The sequence below is a fragment of the Mixophyes fleayi genome, chromosome 5, assembly GCF_038048845.1.
Source record: "Mixophyes fleayi isolate aMixFle1 chromosome 5, aMixFle1.hap1, whole genome shotgun sequence".
NCBI lineage: Eukaryota > Metazoa > Chordata > Amphibia > Anura > Limnodynastidae > Mixophyes > Mixophyes fleayi.
In genome coordinates, this window is record NC_134406.1 from 68,028,535 (window position 1) to 68,056,087 (window position 27,553).

At 38.7% G+C, this 27,553-nt stretch overlaps 1 protein-coding gene and 1 long non-coding RNA gene across 4 annotated transcripts in view; one reads left to right on the forward strand and one right to left on the reverse strand.

Annotated features, from left to right (window-relative positions):
* NR1D2 (nuclear receptor subfamily 1 group D member 2) lies at positions 1 to 26,628 on the forward strand. 2 transcript variants are annotated; one of them, XR_012692772.1, is made up of 9 exons: positions 1 to 314; positions 10,903 to 11,211; positions 12,272 to 12,360; positions 13,202 to 13,346; positions 13,812 to 14,482; positions 14,786 to 14,971; positions 15,749 to 15,959; positions 18,737 to 19,116; positions 20,684 to 20,769. XR_012692772.1 is itself a non-coding variant. In XM_075212339.1 (8 exons), the coding sequence occupies exons 1-8, from the start codon at positions 299 to 301 to the stop codon at positions 20,878 to 20,880; spliced, it is 1,824 nt and encodes a 607-aa protein (XP_075068440.1). In that variant the 5' UTR covers positions 1 to 298; the 3' UTR covers positions 20,881 to 26,628. The 2 variants fall into 2 exon arrangements, 1 of the variants encoding a protein (XP_075068440.1); XM_075212339.1 differs by lacking the exon at positions 18,737 to 19,116 and having other exon boundaries at positions 20,684 to 26,628.
* Positions 1 to 27,553, reverse strand: part of LOC142158418 (uncharacterized) — a 401,996-nt gene that overhangs the window by 203,594 nt on the left and 170,849 nt on the right. The window lies entirely within an intron of this gene.

The window sequence follows — 27,553 nt, forward strand, 5'->3', positions numbered from 1 at the left end:
GAAGGCTGGGTCATATAGAACAGCACAAATACTAACAGGAACCTGCAGGAGAGAAGGTTACAGATAGTCACTGTAGTGGGGACACAGCTTTCCTACACCTGCCCACTGCTGACATCGGATTGTATGGACACCAAGGTAACTTGTTGCACATCCACAGAACCCAGGAGGAAGAAGGGCATCCCATATGAATCTGCTGGCAGAATGAGCAGCTGAGACCAGGAGGGAAAGAAAAAGGAATCAGGGGAGCACATCAGACTCCTATTGTCACATCACCCCAACCCACAACCAGCTTTTTACCATGGAAAGCAACGCAGGTGAGTCCTTCACTTACAAAGGGTTGTAAGTGAAATGCATAATTAAATTATATGGGATTAGAAACCCTGTTTTTTAGTGGGAAGCATATTTTGGGGTGTCATTCATATTTGTTTTGCGCTCATATGGACGTATACAACTTGTGGCTCGCCAGGTGTTCTGAAACTACAGGTCCCAGCATGCCCGTGCAGCCTTTGATTGATAAGGAATGCTGGGAGTTGTAGTTGTACAACAGCCAGATAGCTAGCGCTTTCTACACGCTAGTAGTACTGTAACTAACAATGGGGTGCGCTGATGTAATTAGGGTGCTAGAACTGTTCACTTGCTTTCTAGGCTGATGTCAGTGACCTGGGCAACATGTGAGGTTGAACGTGGGAGGCAGGGGGATAGGACAGCTTCCTGTATGCTTTCATCCCGCACACTCACATGGACATACCGCTCCTGCCTTGTGCAGATACTGTTTACGTTGTGCCCACTTCAGCTTCTGATTGGTTGCCTGCTTGGGTGACGTGGTAATTACATAATGAAGGAGGGCGCCCAAGCGGCTCTCCACGTGAGGCTGGCGGAGGGGACGCTCTTTCGTGACCTATTTTCTTTAACACGTGGATTCCAGACTCCGAACTCCCTGCCAATCAGCGCCGGGATGGCGTCCGATAAACCACGCCTCCTTCTCATGCTTTCAAGGAGGATTGTCGGCAGCCGCTGATTGGTGTTGAGCTGGGAGACGGTGACGCGGACTTGTGGTGTGTACGGAGGCGCACACGTGTGTACCGAGCCTATGTACCGGGTCGCTCACGTGTGTACAGAGCCTCTGGCATGAGAGCGCAGTATGAGACTGGTGACTTATGGGGGCGCCACTGAGTGATTCAATATTGCACTACTCGTCTTCCTGTCACCATCATTATAGCAATGAGTCGTGTAACTGTCACAGGGACTTCGGCTTTTGCAGGAACTTTGAATATAATTTAGAATTTTAAGTTATATTCTTTATGAACTGATAAACAGCAGAGTATAATTACATATAGTCTGTATTATGAATGCCATCATATCTATATTATTTGATCTTTAATCATTGCTTTTCCGTATTCAACAAATAACAGTACAGAAAATTTCCAAAGAAAGGCGAATGGTACAATACAGAAACATCCTGAACATGACATCAGAGGAATGAGCAATGAACATCGTTAACATATAGAAACAGAAATTCATATGGAAATGGGCATAACAGAATACACAAAGCCGCCAATATTTGTAGTGTGCAAAATACAGTGAGTTTTTCAGGATCAGAATAGAGGGCAAGAAGGAGTTGGGGGGGAGATGCCACATGGGAAGGAAGTGAAGTCAGTAGTCATGTTAGTCCTGGGACAAGGGAGCCAAGAAGCCTGAACTAGAGTCCATGGGGTAAATGTATGAACATGCGGGTTCTTCAAAACCCGTGTGTTCGGCGATTAAATTTCAAGCGGCGCTGCATTGTAAAGGGAAGTTTCCCTTTACAATGCAGCGCCGCTTGAAATTTAATTGCCGAACACGCGGGTGTTGAAGAACCCGCATGTTCATACATTTACCCCCATGTCTGGTGGAATTTGGGCAATGTGTCGTTGAGGAGGGCCGTGATATACTCCCATTTATGAAATATGCCATAGTCCAGCGGTTCCCAAAGTGTGCGCCGCGACTCCCAGGGGTGTCGCGGCGCTGTCACAGGGGTGCCCCAGGCAAGCCAGGAAAAAAAACTTACCAATCCGCGCGGTGCCCGGGACCCAGCATCCTCCTCTCTCCTGCAGCTGACAGCTGCGCTAGAGAGGAGAATGCTCGGGCTCCGCGCGGATTGCTACGTTTTTGTTTTCTTTGGCTGGCAGAGGGGGCAGCGTGTGTGGAAATGAAGGAGGGTACAGTGTGAGTTAGCTGTCAATTATTCTTTGACAGAAATAGACTTGAAAAAAAAATATAAAAATATTCTTTTCCCTTGGATTTATGTGTATTATTTTTGCATACAACTAAATAAGTGTTTCTGTTCTGACCTAAATACTTCTTACGTTTTTTTGACCCAACTACTTCTAAAACAGGATTGCTCTGTAATTATTTTGGAGGGGTGCCTTGAAAAAATTATGGAGACTCTAAGGGTGCCGCGAACTGCAAAAGTTTGGGAACCACTGCCATAGTCTATTCACCAACTCCACTTTAGTGGATGAAAGGGTCTTTTTTTTTTACTGCTCGAGCTATCAATAACTTACAGGCCTGGCTGACATGTAATATCAACTGGTCCGTTGGTTCGCTTACAGATGGGGTGGCTTTGTTAGTTAAAAATATTGCGGTATCTTTGGGGATGTGAACATCTGTGAGTTGGCTGAGCAGGGATAATGCAATATAATATAGTGGTTGGATAATGGGATAATCCTACCAGATATGGAGATGGGTGCCTGGGGCGCATTAACTTCTCCAACAACTATTTGATGTATAAGGGATTTTTTTAAGATGCAGAAATATATTCTAATTAAGTTCGCTACACACATTGTAGTGTGCCACAATTAAGGTACCCTTCAGTTGGAGATTAAAACCAGGACACCTGGTAATTTGTTCAGGCCATGAATCTCACATCCTACTTCTTTTTGGGTGTCAAATAAAGCAGGACAGTTACATAAATATATAACCACCTATCATTAACTTTAATACAGTGTTGTAAGTGATCTTATAAGTGCTTTTTAGCAGCAAAGTCTTCCTGGAAATTATTTATTATTTAATTTTGCTAACTATCAAGGACCTATGAACATGGGCCATTAACACAGTGTGATAATGTTCCACTCCAAATTAACCCACTCATTTTGCAGTTGCACCAACATGGACTAAAATAATACATTGGTGTTACTGTATTATTTCAGCTAATGTTATTGAAAATAAAGTGCAGAAAACAGGACTAAAACTTTATAAGAGTTTTTTTAAAATAGTTTTCAGATCAATGTACAAAACCATAGTTGCCCATTCACCTATAATGTATGGAAGACATGGGAGATTCAATTGAAAGGCATGTGCTGCGGAGTGCCTCCGAAACAGTCTGCAAAGGCACTCCGTGGCAATGTTTCTCCACATATTTTTTCTCGCACCCCATAGAGGCGCACAGAAAAATGAGCAGAGATTGCTTACAGTAATAGGCGACAATGTGCTCAGCAGAACATTGCAATGATGTATAGTGGCTCATTGCTTTGAATTGAATCTCCTCCTTAGTGGCAGATTCATTAAGTGCAAGGTCCAGCTGCACACACTATTGGTTATTAGGGTAGATAAATCTCTTTTCAATTTTGCTTGCACCACTCACGTGATGTGAATGGCAATGTGAAGGAACATTTTCTGGAGGGTAGATTTAAAAGTAGGCAAACATGTTTACAACTATGAATCCTTATATAAGTGAAATGAGCAGAAATGGGGAGGGGGGGAGCAATACACTTAACCATGACTCCAATTATATTCCCACTGTTAGAGCGTGAAAAAAATAAAAAATTTTTTAAAAAAAATATAAAAAAAATCAGATTGTTTTGATTTAAATCAGATTTTTTTTTTTTTTTTGGGGGGATTTTTTAAAAAATGATCAAGTAAACAAACGAAGTAAAAACAATAATACAAAGTTCTTTTAAAATACTGTATCTTTAATAAATTCAATTTAAATGACTTGACAATGTCGCCAATTATGGCATGGCTCAGCAAACTACACACAAATCACAACACAAACTGCAAAAGGAAAGAAAAAGCAATGATGTTAAAAGTTACAATATTTGGCAATTGCTTTGCCTGATTTGTAAATCAATCTACAGAGAACTCATTCACATCAGGTTTACTGAACGCCTTAAAAATGAACACAAGTTTTGCAGCTTTGTCAGCACCCAAGCGGTTTCTCCTTTTTGACTGCACCAAAGCAAATGTGGAAAATATTCTTTCTACTGAAGCTGATGATGCTACAGCTGGTAGCAATTGCTATACAGCTACCATGATATTTTTATTACCAGCTACAGTTTCTGAACCAATGTGAATTTTACATCAGTCTATTGGTGCCACAGTTGACACAAATTGTGGTCAAACAAGAGGTCATTAAATGGGGTTGCTTTTACAGAGATAAGTTACTTCTTTCAACTGTCCTTTCTCTCTGAACTTGAAACACTGGTGTGGTGTTGGTATTTTCTCTGAATTATGAAATTATCTGTTTCTTGTGTCTACTTATTTGTTGCCTGTACCTCTTTGTATCACACGAGTCATAATTAAATTAGGTCAGCAAGCAATAGCCATAAATACAGACCTTTTATTAGTAGAGCAGCTAATCAAAGGACTATAGTTCATATTGCACAGTATGCCAATTACCATTAAAAGCTCGTTAAAACCATGGATTTCTTTAATGGTGATTTAAATCAATGTTTTGTTTTTAAAAAAAATCGTGATTTAAATCATGATTAAAATCAAGTTGATTTAAATTGGCACACCCTGCTGTTAGTACACCCACAAATAAGTCTGAGTGCCTTTTAACATCTATAAGGGCACCAAATATCTGATTAGGTGTGGGTCAAAATAAAGTTTCTGTAATGTTTGTTTGATTTTATCTCTTTGTTTTGTTTGTTTATTTTTTTATATTCCCAGTATGGGAAGGAACTATTTATTTATTGTTTTTATTACAAAACCACATGTTAGCATGCAATGGTATAAGCTTCAATGTCAAAGACATACTATTGCGGAATTACATTTTCCATCCCTGGTAGCCATTGACTGCTTGGACATTCTGGCACTTGTGTAAATACCTGCTAGCCCTGGATCAGTTCCACAATAATATTTCCTTGCTTTGCCACCAGCCCCATTGTTTTCAAGAACTTCAGTTCTTGAATATCCACACAGTCTTCTAACCCAGGATACCTATTTGCCACCTTCACTTTGCTTCTCTGCCCACCTGCTCCTTCCTCCCTCACAGCCTATAAATTTGTCACCTACTTCAAAGACAAAATCACCGTTTGACATCATATTTCCTCATGCCAAACCACACGCACCCCTCCCACTTTCTCCTGCACTCCCAAATCATTGTCTCTCTGCATAGTCTGGTCCCTTAGTCTTATTCTGTCTCAACTCATTGCTTCCTCTCCACTACTGCATGCCCCCCTCGCCTCCTCAGCCTGTTTCTCCACTCTCACATTCCTCTCCACCTTTAAAAACACTTATCTTTACAATCTTAAAGAGGGGAGAAATAGGGTGGTTGTTGCAGATATGAATTTCGTTTCTCATGTAAAACTTTTAGAACGTTAGTTGAACATCATTTTATCAAATAGATGTGAAACAGTACAATATACTGAAATAAGAGTGTTTGTGCTTATTGCTGTAGGAGTCACACATTAGCACACAGAATGGTATCTCAATGATACAGTGCTGTGCAGAAAACACGTGTTTCGATGGCTTTGATCGCACTTAAAGGAAACACAAGGGCATTCTTAACAAAACATGTGTTTTTAGCATGGAGAGGGAGCGTGACTGCCCCTAGGGAATTATGTAACCTTAGATCTGAACTAAGTCGATAAGGGAGAAAGCATATGTTGTTTTATCAAACATCCGCTAACAAAAGATAAATTGCAGAGTACTTTCTGGTGTTTTTCATTGATGCAGTTAGAATTCTAGCTTAGAATAAACATGAGTATATTTGGTGGATATGTGTTGTGTTACCAGCTCCGATTTTTGTACAACAATACATAAATAATGCACCCAATTTTTATTAGGTTTTACATTTATGACACGCAACTGCAGCTTTTTGTTCTAAAGTGTCAGTAATTTTTATTTTTACCTTAAAACTAAGGTTCATTATTAAGCCATGTTACATTTGCTTAAAAAAGTAAGAATTTATTGTAATGTGAATAAGTTGTGACTGATATGTTTTACTATATTAAGCTCTGAAATGCTATAGGTGGAGAAGCATGTATTTTGTCAGATATAAAGATGGTTAAATGCTTATTCATGCAGTATGTTATCATATAACAGTATAGTTTATATTTATAGGGAAACACAATGCTTTTGAACACTGGATCCAAATGCCTTATGTAAGCAGTGTTTGTCATATTTTTTTTATATTTGTACAAAATTTATGTGTATGACTGTAACTCTTCATTTTTTTTTTAAACTATTTATTTTGAAAAATAGCAGTCATGTACAGATAAGAATCAACAATTAGTACATTTGCAGGGCAAGAAACAAAAACAGAACAATACTTATCATGGGCATATGTCAATGAAACAGAAAATATTTAAATAGCTAATATACAAAATAGCCAGAGGATATTAATAAACAGACAGATAAGTATACAATTGTTATCCAGAATGTTCAAGAAACTATAACATATTATAACAATATAATGTGGGGAGGGGGGGGGGAGGGAGCTGGTCGCCACCGAGAGTGAAAGAAAAAGAGAACACACTTTCTTTTATCCACACAATTCCTTGCCCTTCCCTTTTTAGGAAGAGAAACAAATAAATATGAGAGAGGCAACAAAAGTTTCAAAGGTGGATACTACTCAGATTCTCTGGGAAGGGAAACCGCATCAAGAGTCAAGAGTCAGGCCATCTATGAACTCAGGCCATCTATGAACATAGGGAGTCTTTTTAGGAGGAAGGGGTTGGTACAAGAGTTATGGGGTTATAAGTAAAGCCAAGGAGCCCAAATCTGGTGGAATTTATCATTCTTATCATGCAGGTGGTATGTAATCTGTTCCATCCGGGCAATAAACCAGATATAGGATCGCAGGGCCGCCATAGTGGGGGGTTCAACTTGTTTGTAACTCTTCATTTTATTGAATGCAATTATCCTGTTTCTATGCAATTTTGAATGTATTTGTAAAATGCTGTTAATATACTATGCACGATGCAACGTATTGGGCAATATGGCTACATCAGTGTATTTAATTTGTCTCCACTATAAACTTGCTGTAGGATACTCCAAGCCACACCTACTGACGAAGTGCTATGGTGAAACGCGTTGGTAGTGTGGCTTGCAGCATGTTTGAATCGTGCATAGAGGTCTGTTGTACCTGACTGATCCGAGTTGACAAACGAGAAATAGCCATAGCTTACAGATTTGTGGTTGTGATATGCATGTTCATTATATATTTCTGGTACGTGTGTATTTTAAAAGATTTATTTTAATAAAAGTCAAGTACCCACTGCTCTGGTTATGTTCTAGATATTTGAATATCCTAGCCTAGGGGTGTCAACTTCTCTATAAACCTTAGCTGGTAGGATAACATGTGGGTGTTAGTTTTGCGGTTTGGACAACAAAGGTTCCTCATTGCCACCAAAGACATACAGGAAGCACTGTTTCATGGTCTTTCCAGGTTCCTCTCTGGCAGAGCTTGTTAAAGGACTTCTCCACCCCAGCTTAAAGCCTGATCGTTTCATTTCACGTGACATCTCAGGTGAAAGTGGAATGTGTATGGACCAGTGAGTGGGGCCAATCAGATAATTAGAATGTCAATAACTGAACAGAAGATATAAGTTTAAGAAACTCCTGCATGCCCGTTAATAGAAAGTTTAAATTTGGAAAGACTAAGCCAACATATTGTAATTGTAAGGGGCAGCACGGTGGCAAAGTGGTTAGCACTTCTGCCTTACAGTACTGGGGTCATGAGTTCAATTCCCAGCCATGCTGGGATCAGTTTGTATGTGTTTGCGTGGGTTTCCTCTGGGTGCTACGGTTTCCTCCCACACTCCAAAAACATACTAGTAGGTTATTTGGCTACTAACAAATTGACTCTAGTCTGTCTGTCTGTGTCTGTCTGTCTGTGTGTGTGTGTTAGGGAATTTAGACTGTAAGCCCCAATGGGGCAGGGACTGATGTGAGTGAGTTCTCTGTACAGCGCTGCTTGATCAGTAGCGCTATATAAATAAATGGTGACGATGATGATATTCAATTAGGTTTCCAGAAGGCGCCCAAACGGTCTGCGAAGTTAATCCACGGTACCGCAATAACGTGGATTTTTGTGCGCACCCCATAGGGTTCAGTAGGAAAATCCACTTTATTGCGGTACCATATTACTGTCAATACTGCGCCGGTTCGGACCGGAAACCTAATTGAATATGCCCCTAATCATCTAGATTTTAACAGCACAGTGTAGTGATTTAATGAGTCTGTCAAACTAGTGGCAGAAAATCGTCAAATGCAGCCCTATGTGAAACAATATTCATATATCAATCCTGTATAATAATACCAATTCTTATTATAACAATGTCTTCTAGCCCCAACCACCATACTACTCTGCTCTTTTCAAAATTATACTGAAAGAATTATAGTGCCCAATAAAATCCTGGCAACGCTTCGCTTTGAGAAGCTGCAGGTATAGTCAACGGACAGCTGTTGTGTATTTCAATTTTGGCTCAGCTATGTAGTTCCTAACAAATTAATATTCCTCCTGAACATCTATTCAGCCCACAAAACTCTGTTGTATGTAGGAAGTATTTTTGTAAAGATTGAAAATAGAGGTTGTAGATTCATATCTAGTACATATTGATCACAGTCTATTATAAATTGTGTAGGAATGAACCCTATGAAAACAATGACAAACCGTTTCTATTGTATGTGCTGCAACACTTGAGATTTTCATGAGTATTCGGCCTTAAACCCACTAGCATTCAACATCGCAAGTAAAGCTGGGTACACACTACAGAAATTTCAACCAACTTTTTATGCCGAGCGATTTTACATGCGATCGATGTTCCGATCGCTCGGTCCATGGACTGCATACACACCAGCTTTGTTTAGGACGATAAAGGGAAGAGCGGACGTCCCTTTGTCGACTTTTTACAGCCATGTTGTTGTGAGCAATGACTGTAATTTCATACTCACTGTTGTGGATTGGTTGGAAGTTTATACACACTACACAGCGGAAACAAGATTGGAACGAAAATATTAAATGGTACGACCAACCAAATGAGGCGACAATCGTCCATTTGGGCAGACTCGACCATCGTGTCACTGCACACACTGACCCGACTTTTGAACGAGCGGTTGTATGTTGGCTGATTTAGCCGATTATTGGATGAAAACTGTGTAGTGTGTACAGAGCTTAACACATGCCTCTCTTCTTTGATAACCACCTCCCTGTCCTACCAAAAAGAAAACGCCCGTCCTTCTCCATCTTATGGAACTCTCTTCCCTGCCTGACCAGACTCTCCCACTACGTTTCAAGCAGTCTCTCAAAACCCATTTCTTCCCTATAGCCTATCCTGCCCCCACCTGTTACTACTCCCTCTGCATGTTGTACCAGCTTTAGTCCCATGTTCACTTCATCTACCAATTTATCTGGCTCTGCTGAGTCTTGTGGTGCCTTACAAATAAACAATCATGATGATTGCCAGCCTCCAAGATAAATATTAAACTGATAAATAGGAAGGTACATGACTTGGCCTCCGATAAAAACAGTCAATTAGCCCAGTGGGAAGTAATTAGGTTCAGCAGACATTCTGTCAGGAAGCTCACATATGCAGATCACAGCCATGCACTGTCTTGATCCTGCATGACATTTCCTATTTAGAGTAGAGGTCCTTTCAATAGGTATTGTAAAAAGAAAGTACCCCCTAGGTGAGAACATTGTAGGCAAATGCAAAAGATGAAGCCTATCTATGCAGTTATATAGAAATATTAACTTGAAGAAGCATGCCTTCCTATGTTGGGATAGGAATTTCAGTTTACTTAAAAAACCTATGTGTGAAGGTGCAGATTGTCAGCTCTTGGGGTCTCAATCTAATTGAAGGACCGTCCATCTCTTCAGCCTGCCCCAGGCATACAGATTATTATACGTATCTCTGTAATTTCATCCCATTTGTTATTATAACTGTTATGCATTAATTATCTGTATATCAGTTGTGTTCTCTTTGTTTTTATACCCAAATACTCTGTCCTTTTGTATATTGAATCTAAAATGTAATATGTTTTGTACTCGATACTCTAATGAATCCATTAGCCTTTTATGAAGAATATTGCTTGGCCATGTTAACCCTTTGATTGCTGGTGTGTACATTGCTAAATAAGGAGCATTGTGTGCCAGTGTGGGACAGTATATTGGGGTCCTATTGCCCTTATTCAATAGGTGGTGGCAGAACATAGCTGTGTATGGGTGTGAGAGCACTGTTTGGGAGCGAATCTATAACTTGTGTGATAGGTGAGAGAAAGATTGAGCGCTGGAATCATGAGTAACCCAAAGTCACGGACGCTGGGAGCACGTTTGTGACGATGATGTTCAGATGCCAGTGACCCACATGTAAAATGTGAATGCCTTTTGACATGGTGCTTAACTAGTTCTTGAACTTGGGAGGTCAGTAGAGGAGACTACTTTGACCTAAGAGTGTACTACTTACATTTGAGTTGAAGTGCCTGTTCCTTTTTTTGTGTTCGGTGCAAGTATGAATGTTTATGGTGACATTGGAAATAACGGGTCCTAATGTGTCCTGCCCATTTACATGTATTACTAGCTTTAAAATCGGTAGTAAATGCATGTATTGATGCTGGTGGGTATGGGGCCTTATACAATTTAATCTTTATATGAGATCACTGGGACTTAAAGCATTGGTTATGTGTTGTGTTGTCTAGGTGGTGTCATTGCTTACATCCGCTCCTCGAGCTCAGCCTCCAGCCCTTCCTCCTGCCACAGCGAGAGCTCCAATAGCAGTTTCCAGTCTTCATCCTCCTCTCTGCCATCCTCCCCTAGCAGCTCTGCTTCTGAAGGGAGTAGTGGTGGGAGCAGCGGGAATAGGAACAGCAGAAGTGACTTTTCTAACGGAAGTCTCCTCTCCAGCCATGAGAAATCTCAGAGGAACCAGCAGGTGGACACACTGTGCATAAAAACAACTTATACAAGTGCAGAAATCCTGACCAAAGGCCATGCGGGAGTCCCCTCTAGTAAGTGATTCTGCAATCTTGTCTGTAATACTGATTTTCTGAAGTGTGATTTTTGCTCATTTGAATTTAACTGTTGCAATACAAATAGGATTTTGCTAACGCAATGGAAGGCACACATAAAATTACTCTGATTTGCTCTTATAGCACCCTTCATAAATGAAATTTAAAAGTGATTTTATTAAAGAGGGAATAATGTGCTTTTCTGTCCTGGGTTGCCCAAACAGCCAGCAATATATCATTGCTGGTGAGCCAGTGCGAGTACTGTAAGCTTGGTTTGTAAAGTAGAATATGTACCATTACAGAACTATTCATTTGAAACAATGATTCAAAATAGTGCAAACCCACACAATGGGGCATATTCAATTGTTTGAATTCCCCACAGTATTAAAAGTATTACTGTTATTACGGTAATACTAAGCCGGATTTCAGTGTGAAAGGTACCGTAATAATGGTATTTACGCTCACTATTACCGTATTGATGGTAATGGTGCGCGCGCCGCGTTACTTTTCAGTGTAACGCTAACAATTGAATATGCCCCAATGAGTAGAGTAGGTGTCTAATATTATTAATCTCACTGATATTTGTTCATAAAACTAATTCAAATATAAATTTAAAGCAGCAATCCCAGGTTATTTTTTTTTCTTTATGCAGCTAAGCACCGTTTTAAGCATTCATAATTTGAAGGACAGCTAAGAAATTTTTTCTCCTTTTCAAAATCTTTCTGGAGGGCACAAATTATGACTGCCACTTGTATCCAGTCTCACAAATCACAGCATGTCATGTGAATACAGAGGAGGGAGGGGGGAATTTTACAGACTGCATAGAGCAGACAGAGCTGAGTTCCAAAGCCTCTCTGATCACTGCATCATGTGCTGTGTGACTGTGGTTGCCAATGGTGAATACCAAGATTCCCATTTAGCCTGCCACAGTGATTTATGTTAAAAACCTGATGGGCTTGCATTACGGGTTAATGATAAGCTATTTGTGTAAGGAATACATTTCTTTGTCATAGTTCTAACCATGATATATTGATTTTTTTTTTTTGATTTTTTTTTTTAGAGTTCAGTGGAATGATACTCCTTTGTAAAGTGTGTGGAGATGTAGCATCTGGCTTTCACTATGGAGTCCACGCCTGTGAAGGCTGTAAGGTAATCATTTAAACTTTACATTGTTTATCAATTCAAGAACTGCTTGCAAAAACAACAGTCTCTGACCTCGGCAGTATACTTCACAATTTAAAAACAAGTTATTTAAATATACCCTATGCTATTTATATACTCTGTCACAATGTAACAGTCTATAGCTAAAAATGCTCTCTTAAAATAAACAATTAACTTATTTATACATCACTAGACAATTACCATTCAATCTTGACTTAAGATATGTGTATAAACAAAATGGCTGTCGCACAAATTAAGTCGAACATATGCCAGAGGTTAGGATGACCAGTCCGACATAAACTGAAAGACAGGGTCACAAGCAGTGGTTGACGTGGGGGTGTATACGGTGGTATGCCATACCGCCACTTCTCCCACTGCCTTCATTGTGAAGCTATCACATTCCATTCACTTCCATTCACATTATATTTTTCATACCTCCACTTTTATATTTTCACTTTGGCCACTGGTCACCGGCATATAGGAATGGTCAGGAAGCAGGCCGTCTCAGTAGCGGACAAGATCAGACAAGTACTAGTAATAACCGTCACTAAAACAAAAGGAAGAAGTAGTGGTTTGCCTGACACCATGGGGAAAAAGTAGATCATGGGGATTACCGCCATTTGCAGCATTTGTGATAGATGCATAATAAACATTTACATAATTTATAGGTAAAACAACCAATGCTTTTTTTTTTTTTTGTTTGTTTTGTTTTTTTTAGACATAACTTTTAAGTATGCATATAAGAAACTGTATTAAAATAAGCCACTTGATATTTATTTTTCAGCTTTGTTCATTAAAAATGTTTAAGACAAGGATTTTGTGTTTTTAGGGATTTTTCAGAAGAAGCATACAACAAAACATCCAGTACAAAAAGTGCCTCAAGAATGAGAGCTGCTCTATCATGAGGATGAACCGAAATCGCTGCCAGCAGTGCCGTTTCATGAAGTGTCTGTCTGTCGGCATGTCTAGAGATGGTAAGGAACTATAAGATGTCTTTACCTATGAATGATCCTTGTTATCTTATAAAACGAAAATTAGTCCATTAAAATGATTCATATTTATTGAAAATGAGACTTATGTTTTGTTGTGTGTGTACTTGAACCTGCACAGAGGAGTCGTTACATGAACCCTAGATCCTATAAAATGTAAATGAGAAATTCTCGTTCTCTTGTCTTATAAAAAGTTCCCTACGATTCAGGAGGCAAGTTGGTGGGTATGTAGATTTGTCTGTGTCAGTTTTAAAGGCGTTCCCCTGCCATTTATGCTGTTTGGGAATATACATCATTCCCTCTACATCATTCCCTCTAAGGCACCAAATTTTTCTATGTTAATGGTCCTAACTACTTGACACACTTAAATGGCATTCATTGCCATATTTCAAACTTTCAGGCACGGTATTAAAGTAATAATTCTCACTTTGTCCCGCTTGTCCTTGCCAGCTGTTCGTTTTGGTCGCATTCCAAAGCGGGAGAAGCAGAGAATGCTGATGGAAATGCAGACTGCTATGGAGTCCATGATGAACGGCCAGTTTGGTAGCTCAGGACACCAAGAAGCACTGCCAGATTTCCAAGCTTCACCATCAACTTTGCCACCTATGCCACATTCTGTTCAAGAGAAGTTGGACACCAAGGCTCAGCAATATCCCCAAAAAATTCCCAAGCCACCCCAACTTTCTTCACCCACTCTACCTCCTCCATTTTCAGACGTTGGCAAAGAAGATGTCATTGGTACAGTAACTAGAGCTCAAAGAGAGACCTTCATGTACAACCAGGAGCCTTCTGAAACTAAAGCCAAAGCAAGTTACCAGAATGCAGAAGGAATGAATAATGTAAAACACATTAACAATAATAACAATATCCACTTCAATAATGGTTGCACTACTGCTCGTTGTCCTGCTACTGAAAGCCAGAATTATATGAATAGACAGCATAGGGGCAAGAACACAGTGGACTATCCGAGTGTCCATGCTGGTTGTTACTCCAATGAACACAATATAAACATTTCTAATGGTCACTACTATAAAGGATGCAGTAAAGCAGCCATATTTGATGTATCTCAGGCTGAGCAGATGAACGGCTACCCGTGCAATAGAGGACGGAGAATGCACCTGGTACAGAGCTGTTTATTTTTTGTTTGTTTTTATTTCCTTTAATGTATATCTTATTAAATCTCATATTTCTAATCACATTGTCCATTGTATGGGCCATTTATATGGCCCATATAGCACTTGAGTTATGTTTTTGAGGACATGGGTTAAAAGCTTGTGAGTGGTATATTGATAATAGCCAGAGCCCCAACATATGCATAGTGTTGTGTGTGTGTGTGTGTGTGTGTGTGTGTGTGTGCACCTATAATATAGGTTTGGCATTTTCTCCAAACTATATACTTACCAGGTTTTTAATATATTTTGCAGGTCTGTCCAATGAGCATGTCTCCTTTCATGGACCCAAATAAATCAGGACCTCAAATTTGGGAGGAGTTCTCCATGAGTTTCACTCCGGCTGTGAAAGAGGTGGTAGAATTTGCCAAGCGCATTCCAGGATTTAAAGATCTCTCCCAGTATGATCAGGTCAACTTGCTGAAGGCTGGAACATTTGAGGTGAGATTTAAAAACCTGTGCTCCATCAGCTTCATGTCGAAATAAAAATGCGTTGTATAAGCTTTTGCACAGTGTATCAAAATATCTATCCATTAAGAAAGTTTGAAAATACGTAATTTAGATTTTCTATTGAAATGAAAACATATAAATATCTGTTTATATCTTCCTGAAGTTGTCACACTACAATTCCCAAATTCGAACCAAAGTTGTAACTCTGCCACATGTTACAGATACTTGCTGTGTGCCTTGATAGGACCCTGTGGATTATAAATGCAGAAATAGCTATAATTTGTTACCTGGGTTAGCCCAATGTTAAAACAGAAGCATACATGCAAAAATATATATCATTTGCACCTATTATCTAGAGTTACCAGTGGCAGCTATTATTTTGTGGTTCGAAGTGATCTTCATGAGACTGCAAGCTCTTATTTTACCAGAGACTAGTGACATCACAGACAGTGCAGATTACTCAATTCACAGCATGCATTTTTCTGAATATTGATACCAAAGGGTAGCTGCCTCGACTATGTGTAGAAAGCAGCTGTGCTGTAATAGCCGCATCTATCCTCTGTTATTCTTACACCTAATACAGTTATTTCCAGATACACATCAGGTTTTCTGTGGAAGTACTGTATTGCCATTAAGGTTATCTTTGCACAACAATGAGATAGGAAACATTAAACATCCTGTACGTATTTTTCTTTAACAATAATCGAAAGTTTAATTTCTATACTTTTATGAGAATTTTTGTTACCATCTTCTCTTTTGTTTTGCCAGGTATTGATGGTACGGTTTGCGTCACTGTTTGACGCAAAGGACGGTACCGTCACCTTTCTTAGTGGGAAGAAGTACAGTGTGGAAGAGCTGCGCTCTATGGGAGCTGGGGAGTTGCTGAACTCCGTTTTTGAATTCCGTGAGAAGCTTGATGCTCTGCAGCTTAGTGAGGAGGAGATGAGTTTGTTTACAGCAGTTGTCCTCATCTCTGCTGGTAAGAAAAGAAGGATGCTTTCTATTGTTCTCCCTAAATTTACTGATCATTTCTATCATATCTTGTGATCTAAATCCCCAATGACTGCTAATGTTTTATTTTTCATTCCACCCAATCACAAATGTGTTGACTAAATCAGCAGTTTTTAAACCGTTACTTATCTGACACCTAAATGTTCCAGTAAAGCTAAAGACTCCAGGGCTCAATAATAACATTTAGCGCAAGCTAAATTGCATATAGCATAGTAATGCTAATTGTTATGTGTTGCAACAACTATAAAGGCACAAGCATGTTGATTAGGTTTATACAATAGCAATTACTCCTAGACTCCCTCTTAGGTGAGATGCAGGGTTTTCGAGCAGTTTAACTATGCTGTTAAGATTTCTGCATAACCTTCCACTGGGTTCACCTATAGCAGACAACGGAAATTGTGAAATACATGGAGTAGATTTGTTGTTCACTTTCGGATTGAAGAACCCCCTTTTCCTTCACACTTGTAATCCGTAATGACATTTGTATACAACTGGAGGGGAAGGAATCAATCCTTCAGTGCTGAGATATCATTATTAAAGCCTTCTAACAAGTGTCTCCACTAATAGTGGGTATGACTGCATTGAGCCAACGACGGTGATCCCAGGAGAGGCAGACCACCAATGTTTTATTGTGGTTGAAATTTTTATTATAACACAGGTTTAAATATAATCCCTACCTTATATACATTTGTTTGCTAGATGCTCTCTATCGCTGTACTGTATTTAGCACTTACCTGCAGCATCTCTGCCTCCATGGGTTGGGGATGGACATGTGCGGTCTTCTGTGTACAGCAAGCCATCAATGCTGTGCACTTAAGCCAGTCAGTGATTTGAATGGCATAACTTCAAACAGTGTTTGTTCTACTTCAAAAGTAATGATGTCTGATTTGTATGGGGGTGGGGGGGGGGGGGCAGCTTTACACAGGTGACTGTGTAGACACAGTGCTCCAAATGCTCTACAGTAAAGGTAAGTACTAGGAGTGCATCTAGCTAACATTTGCATATATTATGCTTTGAGTCTATTTTGCACATTTGAATCCTTAAAATCCATAAAAATGATTATTGGTTTTGCTATTTTCTATATGTTTGTTCTCAAGTTGCCCATACACAGGCAGATCCTATTGCTTGGTCCTTGGTCAAACAACAGGATCCTGTAGGGCACAGTTAGAGTGGGTTATGGTCATTGGCCAATTAGATTTTCTAGTTGTCCCGATTTGATCAAATGTGGATCAGGATTGGTGGCTTTGTGGATCCAAACATGCAGTGATTTGGGGCCAGTTTGGTCACTGGATGCATTGTCGGATTTAGCTCTATGACTTGGGTGGTTTGTAGTTGCTGTATTCATTAATTACAGCTTTTAGGGCCATGCTGTTTAATCGTCACTGATTGTGGCTCTAAGTATTGATGTGACTACTCATTTAAATATGTAAATTTACTAGTATATTAAGTAAATAAATGTGCTACTTGTTTCCACACCATTTCCTGATTTATCTTTCATTACCTCTGAAATTGTTTTGTTTTAATCTTTCAACTGTATCTCTTGAACAGACAGGCAATGTATATATTTAGCAGTTTCTATTACTTTACTGTATTGGCTACAACTGAACCAACCATGTCAAAATGAACAACCTCTTCCAATGAGCTCTCTAAATTCTGGTGGCATTGCTCACTTTTGTCTGATTGGTTAAAGAACAAATAAAGCCTCTGTTTGGCACTAATATATATCAAAGTCTACAGAGCTCAATAACAGACTGAGATACGTTCACAATTGAGTTGTAGACCCAGAAAGCCTGGACAAAGTCTAGACAGATTGATTGTTCAGTGGCCCAGAGAGCACCCTTATCATGGGGAGCCAGTATCCAATACAAATACTCTTGTGAGCATGGGTGATGGTAAGATACCATTACATTTTTTTACTGTTCTGCATTTCAGACTTAAATAGCAAGTAAAGCCACCTTATTACATTAAGATATATCACAAGTTCTGTGTTACTGAACAAAATAATATACATGAAATAACTGAAGGCTTTATACTTCGTTAAATATGTCCACCATGCTTTCTCTGTAGCACATTGCAGTGGCAGGAAGGAGGATTTCTCTAGCTAAGCAGTCTCTTCAGTCTTTTGCTAGTCTGCCAGTTACTTGTCTAATGCAGAAGTGCAGAGTGTTCTGCATTAGAACCATACAGTGATCAGTTTTGAACATTGCATGCTACAGTCGGGGGAAACGGGCCAATCCTAATGATTCTTGGCCCAAGACTCGCCCCCCTGGCTGTCATTGGCAGCGAGCATAGGTTGATGATGGCGTGTTCTGCTGAGAGAGGCCTCCATCTATACAGGCTATTTGTAAACAGCCCCCCAGAGATATGGGATGTCTAGAATGACTGTTTATAATCGGTCATATTAGGGCTTTTGTTGCTTTTTAAAAGGGTTGAATCGTCCCCCAAGCTGCCCCTCCAGCAGCGTGAGCCGCAGCACACCCTGGCATCTGTGCTCCAGGTGAGGAGGGCTCTGAGGCTGGACCCCTATTTAATGCACAGGCGGATAAAGGTAGGTTGTCCTAGAATGGACAACCTCTTTAACGTTTTTGTGATGCTTTTTAAGGATCAAACATGCAGTTCGTTATTCTATGAGGCTTTCCCTTAAAATGCATATAGCGCTTTTTTGTCCGGTCTTTGCTCCTTTGCATTTTTTGCTTTGCTGTCCATTTTCTAAACATGGTTTTATCCATTTGTTTTCATATGGAGTCGGATTGGAAAAAAAGATGAAAATATGGATAGAGAACGGATGAAAAACTTCCACTGATATCAGAGCTTTAGAACACAATAAACCTCTCTGTCTGAGAGAACTCGGTCTCACAGCTGTGTCTGATGCCCTGGACAGAGTAAAGAGGTTTCAGTGCTTCCTGTTTGTTGCTTCTTTATTTTATAATGGAGGAGTAAACAACACATTACATCATGTCCTTTCAAATGCACTGGAAGCCATATACCTGGTGACTCTGTGGCTCAGAAAATAAGTCTTTCCTTGTCTTTCCACACTCTTCTGTGATGTACTAAAAAGAAATCAAATAATCCTGTGGGGAAAAAAGTTTATTTTTTCCAGTCTTTACCTTATAATAAGGTATTAGGTAAGAAACGTAGGTACATTATTATTATTATTTATTATCTTTTATTTATAAGGCGCACCAAGGGTTCCACAGCACTGTAGACAGTGGTATATGTTCTACCACTTTGTTTTAACGACCATGTTTTTAAGTATTTGTATAAAAACACTAAGGTCAAGCAATGCTCCTTTTTGTGTTTGAAATTATTGAAAATTTATTGTGGGAGCATACAGATGCGGATGGGCAAACTGTGATTATTGTGGAAAATAAAAATGTTAGCGTGACTATTTCTTACAGAAATATCTTTTTACTGCACAGAGCATACTAATAATACAGCAAGAAATGAGGAGTATGCCATGATCAGCAATGATCAGAAATCATACCCTGAAAATGCTAAGCAGATGGTATTAAGCAGGCTATAAGTATATCATGGCCAGCATATAAGATAACATCACTTTATCATTGTTAAGCTGGGTACACACTACAGAATTTTTCACCAACTTTTTATGCCGATCGATTTTACATCCGATCAATGGTCCGATCGCTCGGTCCATGGACTGCATACACACTAGCCTTGTTTAGGACGATAAAGGGAAGAGCGGATGTCACTTTAGCGCTTTTTTACAGCCATGTTGCCGTGAGCAATGATTGCAATTTCGTACACACTGAAGCAACATTGGTCGGAAGTTTATACACACTACACAACGGAAACGAGATTGGAACGAAAATATTTAACGGTACGACCAACCTAATGAGGCGACAATCGTCCATTTGGGCAGACTTTAGACCATCATGTCACTACACACACTGACCCGATTTTTGAACGAGCAGTCGTATGTCGACTGGTTGAGCCGATTATTGGACGAAAACCCTGTAGTGTGTACCCAGCTTTAGCTACAGATACCTGCTGTAGCAGATATCCAGTGGTTGGTGACAGCAGGGGCTATTAACATTCTGATATCCCACTGCCACTCATAGCTGGCTCTGGCCGCTACCCACTTCTCTTTAACACATCTACTGAATGAGATGGCGGCATGCTTAAAATATTAGCTGGTCAAAATGAAGGTGAGGTCCTGGCCCATTGGATCCCAGAGCAGAGCTTAGGTAAACAGATGGTGTTGAGGTAAATTATGATTCACATTGATTTTAATATATCCTCCTACTGGCACAAAGTAAGCAGGAGCTTTGATTACTTGTGCTGTAGTTCAGCGTTCAATGTGGATGTTACAAGATTCTACATGGATCTTATGTTACCCCTGTGAGAGAACCCCATGTGACCAGTGGCTGAAGAATATGGAGATAAGAGTACTTTTGGCCACTGAGGGTGCAGATCTTTTGAAATAATAATTTATAATGCTACACATTAATTGTGCAAGATTGATGGCATTGTTGGGCACTTAAATAAATCTACTGTGAAAAAGCTAAGCCATTGTATTACATTGTTTATTGATCATCTAGAAAAGAATTTGCCCTTAATTTAAAAAATAAGGTATTTAACCATGTGAATTGGTGATGCAATATAAATAGATGATGATGTATATGTACTGTTAAAAACAACATTTCCAAATGCAATTTTCACTTTATTTCATAGATCGTTCTGGCATTGAAAATGTAAACTCTGTTGAAGCTTTGCAAGAAACACTGATCCGTGCACTGAGGACTTTAATCATGAAGAACCATCCCAACGAGGCCTCCACCCTTACCAGACTCCTCCTGAAGTTAGCAGACCTGCGTTCTCTTAATAACATGCACTCAGAGGAGCTTCTGGCTTTCAAAATTCACCCATAGGCCTATAAATGACTAATGTGTTATATCTACTATATATTGTGTGACAGATGAGATATTTATAGGGTTACGTACAAGTTAACCTTAACAAGCCTTTTATAGTGCACCCTCTGATTACTCACAGTGAAGGCGGCCATTTTTCCAGCTGAATCAATCCTCGTGATAATGAGTTCACTAGGTATTTAAAGAGAATATTGAGGCATTTGTTCCTAGTGAATTGACAGGCTGGATTCTTCGAAACATTGATTCAGCTTGCAAAATAGCTGCCTCTACTGTTCAAAGACAATGGCTATACTTATACCTACATGTGCGGCACTGCACAGTCTCGCTAGGTCTTCTCCAGCCTTATTTTACATCATGTAGTAATGTTGTAATATGGTGTGGAAATGTAAGAATATGGAAATAGCTACCCACACTTCTCTTTGTTTGCAGCAAAATTAAGCAAATGACTGTGAAGCACCTTTGAAAAAAGGCAGAGAGATTGTTAGTGCTAAATAGGAACCAAACTTTTATTGCACCAAAATGTTTGAAAGGAGTAGTCAATGTTGTGATCCACAAATGATCATGCTTTATAACAATACCTGACAGTTTCGGTACTGATTCAGGACACAATGTCTCTGTTCTCAATGTCTATAATTTATCTAATGTCTACATATATACTGTATAGAAGCACATATCTCATTCTCATTTCTGAAAGCTTTATTGGTTCAATGTGTGCCTCTGCCAAGATCTGGATTGTTGTCTGTCCCACAGATTCTTAGCACGTGTGAGCGATGTTCCCCACCCCCCCATATTTATGTGTATATTCTAACTTTTACTGACTATGTTTAGAGACTGTAAATATTTCTAGTTAGAGAGTTACAGTTAAATATATGGCGGCTTCCTCGCAATATTTTAACCTGTGAAGGGAGCTGCGACAAATAGTTAAAATATATAAGATTTATAAAAATGTATAAACATTTACAGAGTTATTGATGAATCTAATAATTATATGTATTTTTTGGGGGGTAAATAGTAAAACTTCTCATGCTGCAGACATTTGTTACACTGAAGCCACCCAGTCGAACTGGGTATTTTGCGGCTCGGCTGCACCCAAAGCGACTTTGCTGTCCAGTAGGGCTGTTGGCTAGGTAAGAGAAATTGTCTGGACAAACCCAAGAGACATGCGCCACCATCGTATTCCTTATAAACTACAAATGCAGCATTTACACACATTTTTATACACAAGCACGCCAGTAATTCCTAATGCTGTGAGAGGTTTTCACACTGAGTTGATGATGTTGCACTTTATATCTGGAAACAGTAATTACAGCGCTAACTTTAATGTGGGGCAGACCGTCTTTAAAGGTCTGTGACCCTTTTTGTATTTACTGCTTTGCTGCTTAATCAGAAAAAGCAATAATGTCACCAAACAAAATCATAGCATTAATAAGGGAAGGGTATGTAACTCGGCAGTAACATTATGAAATAAATATATATGTATAAATTATTTATATATATGTATATATCATGTGCAAAATTCAATAATTCATTGATGTGACCTGTTGTGAATTTTAGGGCTTTTTATATATCTTTTTTTGTGTGAATCTTTCCCATTTCGATTTGCAACCATTGGATTAATAGACTACCCAATAAAGAGGGCTAATCTTTCTTGAAGCTGCGTTTTACCAAGACACTTTTAGGCTTTCTTTTTCTAATGGCTGTATTTGAGTGTTGTGTGAAAAATAATTTTCTTTTACATTATCATATTGCGATTCTTGTAATGCTCCATAATAAGATTACATTAAAGAAATTCGGGCTCGTAAGACTACATTTTTAAGTTTCAATTTAAAAGATTGTCTCCCATTTGACCCAGTTTTACTAATAAGTACACTGGTTCTACACAAGTGTAAAAATAGTAGAACGCACTTTGTACATTGACCTGTTACAACAAAAAAATCCCCAAAAGTGTAAATTTAAAATTTTCAGTAATTCATTCAGTTTGGGCGTAAACTTATCTCGTCAGTGATTTCTTATTTATTTATTGTATTTTTTTTTTTACTTTCATCTTTTAATTTAAGTGCCATACACATCCTAAATTACTATGTTTCCTAATCTTAAAACCGTTTTAAATGCTTTAAATACTATTTGTTCTAGTGTGTAAAATTGACAATGACCGCACACATTTTTGGGGCTGTTATATATTTTGATGCTTCAAACCAACAGCGCTGTTGAAGCAGGATCCTGTTAATCTTGAAGTTTTTAGCACTTGAGGTAAATGGAACCTTCCGGTGTCTCTAAAGGTGCACCTGTTTCTGTTGCACAGTGAAGGCAGCCATCTTGTACGCTGATGAGAAAGCAGCCTACCGATTCACTAGGCACCGGTCACATTTCTGAGATGTCCTCTATTATCACGCCTCAGTGATGAAATTGGTTGCTACTATTTTTGAGGATTCTCATTACATAAAATGCACTTAAATTATGATGCTACCACTGTGATCTGCAGAGTGCTCATGGTCTGATGCATACATTTCATGCTAGGTAATGTGTGGTCATGTTTAAACATGAGCCTGAGGCACACCATTTATTATATATATAGAACATCTTACACAAATGCAATACACCAAAAGTATGTAGCTAAAAACTTCTCTATTAAATGGACATTTTGTTTGTTATATATTAAACCATTGGGACGTTACTTGTAAAAATCATCTGCATAGTTCTCATGATAAACGTCACACTCTTTCGCAGCAAAATACTGCATTTATCTGTTGTATGTTAAAAGTAATAGCATATTTTCTTCATGGAAAAATAAGAGTATTCAGATAGGAGGCAGAAGTGAGTTTTAGATGGAGACATTGGTCGTCTGACTTGGACACAACCAACCAATGTCTACTTCTATGTTGCGCCTGCTGCCCACACAAAGTTTGAGCAGCATTTTGCACGCTGAACTAATACTTGATTGCAGCTTGTCGGTTAACTAGGAATCATTGACATCACAGGGACGGCCTAACAAACCGCTACCTCCAATGTGTGGTGGCAACAGGTAAACTATGTCCCTACATGCCCAAACAGACTATGAACTCTGCTCTGCCAAGTTCTCTGTCATAGTTTCTGTTTTAAGTCACTATACTTTGGCACCAGGTGTAATAAAAGACAGGTTCTTTTTTTTATCTCTTTGCTTAGTTGTTTAACAGCTAGGTGAACAAAATATCTCAGGAAGTATTTGGTAGCCCAGATATTTAAAAATAAAACCCTCTTAATCCCAGCCATAAATCAGGATTTAAAGAGAAGTACAAATGGTAACTGGAGATTACTTTCCCTATCGCTTGTGTTGCTTTTATTCTCTTATTAGCATTTATATCTGGTGCCACATTGGTCTGATACATAATATAGCCTAGCATTTCTACTGCTGGTTCTAGTTGTCCTACATCTCACCTTTTATTGTTATATTTTTATTATTATTGTTATACTATTGTGGGGCCTCTCGTGGACCCTAGCCTTCACACTCCTTTAAATCTTCTATCCTCACAAAGCATATATATGTTTATGTTTATTATTATTGTTATACTATTGTGGGGCCTCTCGTGGACCCTAGCCTTCACACTCCTTTAAATCTTCTATCCTCACAAAGCATATATATGTTTATGTTTATTATTATACTATTGTGGGGCCTCTCGTGGACCCTAGCCTTCACACTCCTTTAAATCTTCTATCCTCACAAAGCATATATATGTTTATGTTTATTATTATACTATTGTGGGGCCTCTCGTGGACCCTAGCCTTCACACTCCTTTAAATCTTCTATCCTCACAAAGCATATATATGTTTATGAGTGGTGCTAGAATACTTTCTGCTGTGTCTCTTGTAAGGAAGTGAGTGCAGATGCTGCCATCCACGGTTCTCCGTACTTCCTGGACATATGATAAAATGACAGCGCTGCATGGCATTTTTTTTTTTTATTTTAATTTTTTTAAAGTTACCAAAATGTTATGTGCATATTTTTTTATATGGGCCCTAAAACACAATGTGCATAAGTAACCGTGATACTATTACTGTAGACCTAGTGCAACATTCACATGTTAAATTGCAAGCCTAATGTGATTGTGTGCATACAGAATAAGAGAACTTAAGGGCTCCAGGACAATATGAAATATACATCAAATCAGTAGACTTTTTTCAGACTGTGGTGAGCATTTTTCTATTAGAATATTTTTATATTACCTACCTTACTAGTAACAGCAGACCCGCAAATGTATGTGTATACAGATATGTGCATATTTCTATTTAGTCACATATATCTGTATGTACATATATGATAAATGACAAAATTCTATAGCGAAAATGAAATATGATAGTTTATCAGCATTTGCCATATTTACTGACATAACCTACATTACTGTTCCAATTTCAACAACATATCAATAAAAATATTTTTCCATTGATGTGGATAAAAGTGATTGAAAAAGCATTGTGTATTTTAATTGATACAACAATGTAGGCTAGCTCTGATTGCTATACTGGGTTTAAAGAAAATCAAGTCATTTGCAGTTACTGGTAGTAGAACAAGTTGACACCAAACTTAAAGAATTTTTAGAAGAACACAAAAGCTAGCTCCGTACTAATTAAAAAGTGCTTACCAGTGAGTTATGTTTTGTAACACAAACAACAATGAGTTCTAGTCATAAACTTGTCATTTACCTATGTAGTGTTCCATCATGTTGCTGTGTTGTTTATGTGTAATTGTGAATATTGTGGTAGAAAGCTAAATGAAAATCCAAAGTTTCTTTAATTTCGTCTTTGCAATTTCGGTAAGCATGGATGACGTAATGTCTAAAGGGTCTGCTATAGGGTACAAATTGGTCACTAAGTGGGCTATAGGACTAAAGTCCTGATATTTTCTCCATGCTTTACAGTGACAAAACTGAACATGCAACCAAGTGGTAACATTGGTGCCCCTGCTTTATTGGTTTCACCATGCAACCTGGCCCTAGAATAGTCATATTTAGACTCATTCACTGTCACAGGGGCCATGAAAAATACTGAGAAGCTTTTGATGCCCTCGAACAGAAGAAAGGACAACACCTGTATTCTTGTATTTTCTGTACTCCGTCATTTTAAGTTCTACAAATAAGTCAAATCTCATTTCGAGCTGCATTTCTGAAAATGATGTACTGTACTATAAAGGCGGAACTAGCGAGGGAGGGATAAACCGGGGCCCACAGCTCGCTAGTTCCGATCCTCTGTATCTGCAGTGCAGCGTGGCCCATTATCTCCGTGGGCCCCGGTGCATCACACCAATGGTAGTTCCTCCACTGGTAATATAGAAACATGACCATTATTGCCTGCAAAGATGCAACACAAGGTGTAATTCTCTGTATAAACGTATGTTATGATAAAGTGATTCTAGGCTGTGCTTTGTTGTGGACCATCCAGCATCTATGAATTTTCGTTTCAACTTTTATCTAAATGTATAGATTTAGATTTTCGAAATACAGTATGGGTTCTATTGATTTAAGACATGGTGAAAGGACTTTAGTTAATTTTCTATAATGTTTTGATATGCCTGTGTTGACTGATGAAATGCTCCTGAAAATGACAAGAAAACGGTAACGGCTAATGTGTGTTTAAATGAATGATTGGGGATAAGAGAAAAGTGCTAAATCTTTTGACCTGGACATGTAACCCATTAGCTGTATCTTCCTGCTACACAGATGTCTGTACACTGTATGTTGTTAGCTTTTTCAAATAAACAACTTTACACAAGAAAAATTACATGTCTTTGTCATATGTTTGCTTGATGAGTGTAACCAAATCAAGGGGAGGCATTATCAACATATGTCTATATTAAAATGTGTTACTCATTTCATTACAAATAAATAATTACTTTGTTTCTAATTTAGTGTATCAATTTTCTGTATACTTCAGGTGTCAGTGTTGCTGGCTGTAGAAGAGCATTTCACTTACAAGTAAATTGTGACATAAACAGTTGTAGTAAAAGTGATGTTTGTAGGCAATTAATTGCCTTAACCACATTAAATGAAATGAAAACATTATTGGGCATATTTAATTAGCTTCCGGGATTGAGGCTACATGTGACTGTCTCCTTCCCGATACCGCTATGCTGCAGATTTCCCTTTGCACCCCATAGGGTTGTGAAGGGAAATCTGCAATGTGTTGGTACCGTAATTGCACTTTACGTGTGCAGCCACGCGTTGCCGCAATCCCAGAAGTTAATTGATTATGCCCTTATATGTTTAATAAATTATTCCCTGCTGTGTTTGCAAATTTCTGCTGCTCAGAGCATGATCTCCCCTATATTGTTCTTTCACTTATCCAGACAATCTGCAGAGATCCAAAATAGTCCAATAGATCAAAAGGTTTAATGTAGTTGTCACTTCTGGTTTACGGTTTAAAGAAGCTATTGGGGATCCAAGAAAGAGAAGAGAAAGGTTATCCATGAACCAATGTTCTGTGTAATGAAGCTGGTTTATATGGGTCTGGTCCTTATTAAACAAAGTTAATACAAAGTTGAACCTATATGGATATATGCCTGTGACAGGTAAGTAAGGTAGGTAATTATGCAATGAATAGAATCCTTGTATATTCCCACTTGCAGCTAAGTATACTGTTAACTAATTCTTTCGAATTCAGTATGTCATATTAATAAGAATGATTCAGTTAACCACATATGCTG